We start from the raw sequence: 8,757 nt of genomic DNA, 5'->3' as shown, positions 1-8,757 counted from the left end.
TCCTGCTGTCTGACCCGCAGACTGACCTGCCTCCCAGACTTGACCTCAGCCCCAGGGAAGGCAGGCAGCTCAAACTCAGGCCTGGCCGGCCTTCCTGTCTGGCCTCCGGCCGCCCTGAGAGGGCGGTGCGGTTTACGCTGTCCCGAGGCAGTGGCTTCCCCATCCCTGAATGTCCCACAGAAGCCGCTGGCCTGTGGTGTCCCCTAGCTGGGACACCTCCCAAAGGGGCGGCGCAAAGGAGCAGAACTGTGGAAACAGTGCTCACTCTGCTTTATTGCCTGGGCCTGGGGCCTTGAAGAGACGTGACCCCGCGGCTGCCGTCACGACAGGGGCTCTGTTTCGGGGGCCTGAGCTGAGAGGGCAGCCTTCATGGCGGGCAGCTGTCTCTGTCCAGAGTGGGGAGCAGCCAGAGCCCATTACAACAGCCCAGTGGCTGTCCCGACTGTCCAGGCCCTGCTGCGGCTGCCATGCCGGGGGTCCCGAGGCAGGCTCCGTGGCCCAGCGGGGGCCGGGCTAGGAGATGACGCAGCAGCAGCTGTGGCAACGGCAGAAGCGGGGGCAGTGGCAGCAGGAGCAGCAGGGGCAGCAGCAGCAGTGGTGGGCAATGTCATCCCCACGCCCAATCGGTGGCAGCCCCGCATAGGTCAGTCCTGACGGGCGCGGCCCACTGCCATAGGGGTTGCTGGGCTGCTGCCAGGCCTGCTGGCCCTGGAAGGGAGCAGCACCCTTGGCACCCTTGGGCCCTGTGTTCTCCTCGGTGGGCTCCAGGGTGCAGGACCCCCCAGGCAGAGCCTGGGACTCCGGACAGAATGGAGCCACCTCCAGCTGCTGCCCCAGCTCAGGCCGCAGGTGTGCCCTCGGGATGCTGATGTGGGCAAAGGGGTTCTTGACGACCATCTCCTGGGGGTCCATGGCCGGCCTGGCAGGGATGGGCAGGGGAGATGCTATCAACTCAGTGGAGGGGACCGCCCACAGCCCTGAGCAAAGCCAGTCCGCGAAGGAATGCGTGAGGCCCAGCGTCAGAGCCGGTGCAGGTGAGCAGAGCACAGGGAGAGCAAGGGCCGGCACCTCCCAGCTACCCCCCACCCCCACTCCCACCCCCACCTGTGTCCTGCCATAGAGCTGGCAGCAGGGTGCAGGAGGCTGGGAGATGGAGCTCAGCTGGCTCTGCGGGGGAGAGGCCCCAGTGCAGGGAAGCCCCTCAAGCCCAGGACCCACCTGAAGGGGTGACGGCAGCAGTCTGTCCTCCTGTGCTCTGGGTCAGGTCCCAGCACCTGTGAGCTGAGCGGCTGGCTGCTGCCTTTTCCCTCCTGGGGAGGGTGGGGCTATGGGCGGGGCTCAGAGATGGGGTTCCCAGGAAACAGGAGGCCCCAGCTTCTTGGGCACAGTGGCCACCCACCCTTCCTTCTCTGGATGGGCGGGTGACCACCGCCAGGGCTCCGAGGGACATTGCCAGCCTGGGTGATTCATCCTCAACGCATCCGGGGCATGTCCTGGCCCTCCAAGGATCTGCAGCTCACCAGAAAGCAGGACAGGAAGCGAGCCTGGGTTCAGGCCCACAGCACGCCCCCCCCCCGGGGGGGGGGCCTGCAGGTGGTCTTGCGGTCCCAGCCACCCTTCACACGCCCGAAGCCCCTGCTCTGAAGCAGAGAGTACAGGTGCTCCCTGTGACCCTGCCTCTACCTGGCAGGCAGAGATCAAGGTGTTACAATGTTCCGAGATTTGCTGTTTTTTTTTTTTTTTTAAACTGATAAAAAAAGTTTGATTTACACACCTTTGCCCATAAAACTTATGATCTGCGGCATGGGCTTCCTACGCAAGCGCCGCTTCTAGCTCACTTCTGAAACTACAGTTAACCTCTGGTTGGTGGACTCCTGGGCCAGAAGCGCCCCCTTCAGGGTCCCCATCCTGGGCCCCTGGGCCCTCTCCCACCTTCATGTGTAAAGTGGCGCATAGATCCTGCCATACAGGGTCACTGCATGCAGAGGTGACAATAGATGCGAGCTCCCCCTCCGCACCCCCCGCCCCCCGGGCCGACCCGGGCAGTAGGTGTGGGCTGGACCCGCACTTCTAGTCCTTGGCGCTCCGGGGGTAAGCCCCAGGAAGGGCGGGATCAAGTCAGACTTGACCGAGAAGCCAGGTGACCAGAGTGAGCTGCGTGGGGCGGGTCAGACCAGCCCCGACACGAGTTCTGCCGATGCGTTACCAGACCGTGGGGGCGGCCGCTGGCCGGGTAGCCCGGGATTTGGGAGGACAACAGTGGCCCACTGCGCAGGCGCCGGAAGCACCGCCCACCGCCTACGGACCCTGCCCCTCTTGGAGAGCAGGAGGCTGGCGCATGCGCAAACCAGGCCGAGGTCGGGGACGACCTGTAGGAACTTTCTTCCCCAGAAGCCTCCGCGCTTGAGGGTTTCCCTAAACACCCTGTTCGGGGTCAGCCGGCCCCAGACCGTCCTGGATCCGGCTTGGGCTGCCCCAGCTCTGATCCGCTAGGCTCAGGGAGGCGTGGACTTGGGCGGGCTCAAGGCGGGAGGCTTGCACCTGGTTGGACGTCAACCCTAGGGGCGGGGCCTTGGGCAAGGGGTGGGGCTTGGTGGCGGTACCAGCTTGGATGCGCGCCCAAACTGAGCTGGCCTGTAGATGAGCAGAGGCCTTGCGTGAGGCTGGAGCCCCCAGCTCTCCCGTGGCCAATTATGCTGCCTCAGTTATGCTAGGGCCCGATAAGGCCATCGCTGCCCCTCCCACGGGGCACCTGCTCACCTGACACCTCTCACACTCGCTCTCCCTGAACGGTGGAGGAAACTGGGGCGCGGGCCCTAGTCTGAGGTGGCCAAGAGCAGCAAAGTCAAGCCTATGGGCCGGGGTTGCCTCTCTAGCCCGTTTTGCCCATGTGGGCCCCTTCGTCAGGGTCGCCGACCTCTCGGCTCGGCAGCCTGACAGGACTCGGGGCTAGGCCTACGGCCAGGTGCAGTGTGGCTGCACAGAGGGGCCGTGGCCAGGTGGGGACGGTCCGGGGTCAGGCGCAGGGGCCAGTGCTGATCCAAGGAGTGCCAGCATTACACGTGGTAGCCCTGGCAGGTGAGGGACTGTCACCCTGGGGGCCCCTGCAGCCCTGGTCCCCTTCCCTGTAGTGGCCAGCGTGTCCTCTGTCCTCCCTCTCACCTGAGGGCTCCTCACAGGCGGAGGGTGTACCCCAGGGGGCAGGGAAGCCTGGCCTCAGGAAGAAGCAGAAAGGAATGGGGCCTCTCTGCTGGGTGGGGTCAGGTGACAACTGTATGACACACAACTGTATGTGGGACACGTGGTGACCTGCTGGGATGCCGAAAGGGCCACCTCGCCCAGTGTAGGCACCTGTCCTCCGTGCACTGCCCCACGGCGGCCTGTCCAGCTGTCTGACCTTCCGCAAACCCCTCACACCACCCATCTGGCCAAGCGTCCTGTCCTTGGAGCCTTCCCCAGCTCCCCCCACCCCCGCGCCCCCTGGTACCTACTTCCTGCCCCTGCACGTCCTCCTCTGGTCACACCGCCCTCTCAGCCTCCAGCGCTGGACACTAAGCCTGGTGCACCTGTGAGCCAGAAGAGCCTGGCCGTGGCCTAGCGGAAGCACAAGCAGAGACCCTGACTCTGGGGCGGGGAGACACAAGGCAGTCAGTCCCTCGCTGGGTCTGGGAACCCCTTCTCTCTCTGACTTCGTGAGATCTCCAAGCGAGCTATCCCTTCCGGAATTGGGGAGGGGGACTTGACTAGGACTCAGGGTCCGCCAGGCGGGGCCGGGGGAGGCGGGAGGGGGGACGCCGCGGGGCTCCTGATCCGCACGCGGCCGGAGGGAGAAGGGCGACCCCGAGAGCGGGCGCAGGGCCCTTGGTGGATCGAGGGGCAGCTGAGAGCCTGGCCCCGCCCCGCGGACCCCGCGCGGGTCCCCAGACTGGGGGTGGCGCTGCGAGCGCGGGCGGGCGCCGCGCGCACTGCGGTCCCCGCGCCTCCGCCGCAGAGCGCGCCACGCTCGGCACGCACCTGCCGCCGCCGCCGCCGCCGCCGCTGCCGCCGCCGCCGCCGCCGCGCCGAGACCCGCGCCCCGCGCCCCGCGCCCCCGGGAGCCGCCGCGGCCCCGCCATCGCCCGAGGTCGCCGCCGGAGCCGCCGGAGCCGCCGGAGCCGCCGGGCTAAGGCGCGGGCGCCGCATCCGGGCCTGCCTTTGAGACAACCTCTGCGGCGGCGGCGCGCGGCCCGGGGACGCCAGGCTGGGGCAGGTGAGCGCGGGCGGGGCGGGACGGCGCGGGGTCGCCGCTCGCCGGCCCCGGCTCCGGAGGAGAGGTCGGCTCTTGGGGGCGGGGCCTGGGGACGGGGCTAGGTTCCGAGTCCAGCGAGGGTCAGGGGCAGGGTCGGGCACCCAGCCTTTTGTGCAGGGCGAGGGCGAGGGCGAGGGCGAGGGCGAGGGCGAGGGCGAGGGTGGGCCCGGGCGCTGCTGCCCTCGCGCTGTCTCTCACCTGCAGCTCGGGCCCGGTCCAGGCCTCTCCTCTGCTCCCGCCGCCGCCGAGCCTGCGGCCCGAGTCCTTCGGCAGCCAGGGCTCAGGCTAGCTGCCTTCCCTGGGCGCCCTGTCCTGGAGCCATGGGGCCCACCTAGCCCCTGCCTGCCCGGATGTCCCGGCCCGGGGACTGCTGATCTCGGCTGCAGGGGGACCCCCCCCAACGCCCCCTCGCCAGCCTCAGCAGCCAGAGACCCTGGGTGAGTCCCTGGGCCCAACTTCCAGCCCAGGGCAGCCTCCCACACCCCCCTGCCCCTGCACCTCTCCTCCTCCCCCGCCTCTCCCTCCTCCTCCTAGGACTGGACCCGAGAAGCCGCTGTGGCCGCTGGGGGGGGCCCTCCCACCCAAGCTCTTGCCAGCCTCCCCCAGGAGTCCACAGAGCAGCCAGGGTCCCCACCAGGCCTGGCGGGACCAGGATGCTGCCCCCTCGCCTCCCCCCCGGCCCCACCCAACTCCCCCACCCACCCGAACGCCCAGCCTGACTGGAGACAGCCGGATGCCGGCTGACCCCGGGCCCGAGGCGGGCAGTGGCTGGCCAGGCTTCCTCATGTCCTGCCTGAAGGGCCCCCATGTCATCCTCAAGATGGAGGCCATGAAGATCGTGCACCCCGAGAAGTTCCCCGAGCTGCCGGCGGCCGCCCCCTGCTTCCCACCTGCGCCCCGGCCCACCCCCGCTCTGGCGCCCAAGCGAGCCTGGCCCTCAGACACGGAGATCATCGCCAACCAGGCATGTGGGGGGGACATGCCTGCCTTGGAAGGGGCGCCCCGCACCCCGCCTCTGCCACGCCGGCCCCGCAAGGGCAGCGCGGAGCTGGGCTTCCCCCGAGTGGCGCCGGCAGACGAGGTCATCGCGAATCAGTACGTGATCCGGCCGGGCTCTGCGGCCTCGGGCGGCCCGGCAGCCTCGGCGCCAGCCGCGGGCGAGCCTCTGGAGTGCCCCACCTGCGGGCACACGTACAACGTCACTCAGCGGCGGCCCCGCGTGCTGTCCTGCCTGCACTCTGTCTGCGAGCAGTGCCTGCAGATTCTCTACGAGTCTTGCCCCAAGTACAAGTTCATCTCTTGCCCCACCTGCCGCCGTGAGACTGTGCTCTTCACTGACTACGGCCTGGCTGCGCTGGCCGTCAACACGTCCATCTTGAGCCGCCTGCCTCCCGAGGCGCTGACCGCCCCGTCCGGTGGCCAGTGGGGGGGCGAGCCTGAGGGCAGCTGCTACCAGACCTTCCGGCAGTACTGCGGGGCCGCGTGCACCTGCCACGTGCGGAACCCGCTGTCCGCCTGCTCCATCATGTAGCGTCTGCCCAGCTGCCGCCGCCCACCCGCCCTCGCTCGCCGCTTCTTCAGGGATCGGCCCTGCCCTGTTGCCTGCTGACCCCTTGCGCACCACAGCTTCTGGCCCCTACCCGCGTGGCATTGTCGCTGCAGCCAACTTTGCCATTAAAACTCTTTGCCAAAGTTTGCAACTTGTTCCCTGGACTGAAGACTGCCTAGGCCTGCACTCTGGCCTGGGCCAGGGTGGGCTCCCAGGGCTGCCCTGACAGGGTCCAGGTTGGAGCAGCCAGAGGGAGGCCCAGTGCTGCTCGGGGTCAGCCTGTTCTGCTCACCAGGCGCCAGGCCGGGCCAGGCATGCTGCTCGGGAAGGCTGGGCCGACGTGTGTGTGCACGTGTGCGTGAATGCGCCAGGCATCTGTGCAGGGCCAGCTGGACGTGCCAGGCAGGAGCGTGTGGGCAGGTGTGCAAGGCAGGCCCAGCTGGGCACGGGAGGACATCCCCTCTGCACCGGCCACAGGATGTGAGCGCAGCCGAAGGGGGACCCTCAGCCCAGCTGGCTCCTGGTGCTTCCCTGACCTTCAGAGGTTGTGTGAGAATGGCCTTGGGCCCGCTCTGAGCCGGGGTTGGGACAATGGCTGGCTGCGGTCATACGAAGGGACTCTGTCCCTGGTTGATGAAGGCAGAGGAAGTTGACAACGGTGCAATACAGCAGGGCCGCAGCGGATGCTATTTATTGAGAGCCAGCTCGCGTGCCGGGCAGGCCCACGAAATGGCGCCGTGATGGTCTCTGTCCCTCAGGTAAAGGCCCCAGGCTCAGCGGTGGGACGCTGCAGGGCATCGGGGGCAGAGTTGGGACCCGGTGCGGTGCTGTCTGGCTCCAGGGCCCGGCTGGGCCCACATCCCCTGCAGCTGAGGGGCACTGCTGACCCCACCAGTGGCTCAGGGCTGCCGCTCAGCTCCCAGTCTGGCCCCTGCTGCACAGTCCCCTCCCGGCGACTGCCCTGACCTTCAGGGGACACATGCCGGCCCTTATCTGGGACATGGGCAAGTAGGCGCCGCGGCCCCTGCCTGGGCTCCACCCACTGCCAGGTGCCTCTGTTCACTTTGTTGTCCACTGGGCACTGCCCCTCTCGCAGCCAGGCCAGGTGGCAGCGTGGTGCCTGTCCACCGAGGAGCGCTTGGGGCCCCGGTCAGAGACCTCTGTGCTGCCCTGGGGCACCGGTGGCCCATGTCTGGGCAGAAGGGCAGTTTGGAGTCTCTGGCTGGGGCAGATGCTGAACACAGGCTCCGAGGGGGGCAGGCGCCCTGGGCTCCAGTCCTGGGTCTCGATTGAAGGCAAGTGCTCTGGTCGACCTGGGGTTCTTCTGCCTGGTCATTAGGCCTCAAGGCAAGGTGCCCCCGAGGCCCTCAGGGCACCCAGGCTTCGGGTCAGTCCGGGCCTTCTGTCCGCTGGTGGCCATGGCTCTCCCAGGCCAGCCAGTGGCACACACAGTAGGCGCTGCTCAGCGGCGGGAGCTGTCCAGCAGCACCAAGAGCAGACCCAGCAGCACGAGCGGCGTGAAGATGAGCAGCAGGCCCAGCAGCTCAAGGGCCAGCAGGCCCAGCAGCGCCAGGCGGCGGGCGCAGGGCCCCCGTTCCCGCAGGGCCCAGAGCCAGGTGCCCAGGCAGGGCGGGCAGGGCAGGAAGGGCAGGCAGCCTCGGCCACCGACAGGCCCTGTCAGGAAGCGCAGCTGGTAGCGGTGCTCTAGGGAGCCCCAGGGCCCCGGGCCCCGGCGGGGGGGCGGCGGGGGGGCGGCAGGTGGTGGCCGCTGGGGCCCATCGGCCTGTAGCAGCTCCTCCTGCAGGCGGCAGATCTCCCACTCGAGCATGGGTGTTTTCTGGCGACACAGCGGGCAGCGCACCCGGCCCAGGTCAGCACTGGGGGCTGTGCCCAGCAGCCGGTGCAGGCACCCTGCGCACAGGCCGTGACCACAGTTCAGTGGGGCCAGGCGGTGCTCTCCGGGCCCATAGGGCTCTGTGCAGATGGGGCACTCGTCCTCCTCCCCCAGCTGCCCCTCCTCGTTCTCCATGGGCCTGGCCCCCAGCAGGGGTTCACTGTCTGGAATCCTGGCATCTTGAGGGTTCCCGAGGGCCCTGCCCTCTGACCCACCGTGTACCAGCACTTGGCACAGCGGGTCCAGGTCCTCAGGGCCCAGGGAGGCCAGAGGCAAATGAGGGAGCCCAGAGCTGAGATCAGTGGGGCCATGGGTGGGGGCCCCAGGGCAGGAGTCAGGATGGGTGGGTGAGGACCCCAGGGTGGCGACAGAGACAGTGGCGGGTGGTTGGAGCCTTGAAGGTCAGGGCGGCCTCCAGGGCTGGGGCAAGTCTGGCACTGACCTTGCCGCAACGGCTGCCTTCTCCCGGCTCTGACAGGCCCTGTCAGGAAGCGCAGCTGGTAGCGCTCGTCCCTCTCAGTCAACGTCACTTGGGCCCCCGTGCCAGCTTCAGCCAGCTTCTGGGCCCAGCGTGCCGACCCCAACAGGATCGTCCCCGTCAGCCAGGGAGGACAGAGCCGGATCCCAGGTGCAACGGTGGTGGTGGCGGTGGTGGCGGTGTGGGCAGGCCGGCCCAACTCCTCCAACAGGAAGTCCCCTCCCAGGGGCGGGGCCACCGCCCACACCTGCTCTGATCCTGGGCCCGCCCTGCCCCCTGCCCCCGCCCGGGCTGGGAAGGGACAGTCCATGCCAGCAGATGCCTCCCAGCCAGCGCCCCCACCCCCACAGTGCTTGGCCGTCAGGGCCAGGGCCCGGCCTCACGAGGAGGGCAAACAGCCGGCATCCGCAGCATTAGGATCGGACGTGAAAGCGTGTGGGTGAGCAAAGGTGCACCCGTGCCCAAGGCGGGCAGGCGGCTCCCATCCAGAGGCGCTGGGGGCCCGCCTGCCCCGAGCACCTTGACAGCACAAGGAAGAGCAGGCAGGA

At 68.7% G+C, this 8,757-nt stretch overlaps 3 protein-coding genes across 4 annotated transcripts; 1 reads left to right on the top strand and 2 right to left on the bottom strand.

Moving 5' to 3' along the window:
- Window positions 1–253: 253 nt before the first annotated feature.
- Window positions 254–4,771, bottom strand: CYSRT1 (cysteine rich tail 1). 2 transcript variants are annotated; one of them, XM_003122346.5, is made up of 4 exons: window positions 4,487–4,771; window positions 3,492–3,594; window positions 1,219–1,509; window positions 254–919 (listed from the first exon to the last, which is right to left on the bottom strand). In XM_003122346.5, exon 4 carries the CDS (start codon window positions 910–912, stop codon window positions 514–516), a length of 399 nt encoding a protein of 132 aa, XP_003122394.1. In that variant the 5' UTR covers window positions 913–919; window positions 1,219–1,509; window positions 3,492–3,594; window positions 4,487–4,771; the 3' UTR covers window positions 254–513. The 2 variants fall into 2 exon arrangements, with proteins under 2 accessions (XP_003122394.1, XP_084857998.1); XM_085001872.1 differs by lacking the exons at window positions 3,492–3,594; window positions 4,487–4,771 and having other exon boundaries at window positions 309–919; window positions 1,215–1,278.
- On the top strand, window positions 4,038–5,980 carry RNF208 (ring finger protein 208). The gene is made up of 2 exons (XM_005652750.4): window positions 4,038–4,249; window positions 4,493–5,980. The coding sequence occupies exon 2, from the start codon at window positions 5,022–5,024 to the stop codon at window positions 5,817–5,819; it is 798 nt and encodes a 265-aa protein (XP_005652807.1). The 5' UTR covers window positions 4,038–4,249; window positions 4,493–5,021; the 3' UTR covers window positions 5,820–5,980.
- A 521-nt stretch (window positions 5,981–6,501) lies between these two features.
- LOC102161013 (ring finger protein-like) lies at window positions 6,502–8,414 on the bottom strand. Its single transcript, XM_085001884.1, has 2 exons — window positions 8,174–8,414; window positions 6,502–7,748 (listed from the first exon to the last, which is right to left on the bottom strand). Exon 2 carries the CDS (start codon window positions 7,663–7,665, stop codon window positions 7,300–7,302), a length of 366 nt encoding a protein of 121 aa, XP_084858010.1. The 5' UTR covers window positions 7,666–7,748; window positions 8,174–8,414; the 3' UTR covers window positions 6,502–7,299.
- Between the last annotated feature and the right edge of the window lie 343 nt (window positions 8,415–8,757).

Source organism: Sus scrofa, chromosome 1, assembly GCF_054392235.1.
Source record: "Sus scrofa isolate SSC_HxYL_T2T_F1_AM1 chromosome 1, Sscrofa_HxYL_maternal_Yorkshire_Landrace_v2.0, whole genome shotgun sequence".
NCBI classification, from domain to species: Eukaryota; Metazoa; Chordata; class Mammalia; order Artiodactyla; family Suidae; genus Sus; species Sus scrofa.
This window is presented reverse-complemented; position numbering and strand designations above follow the sequence as displayed.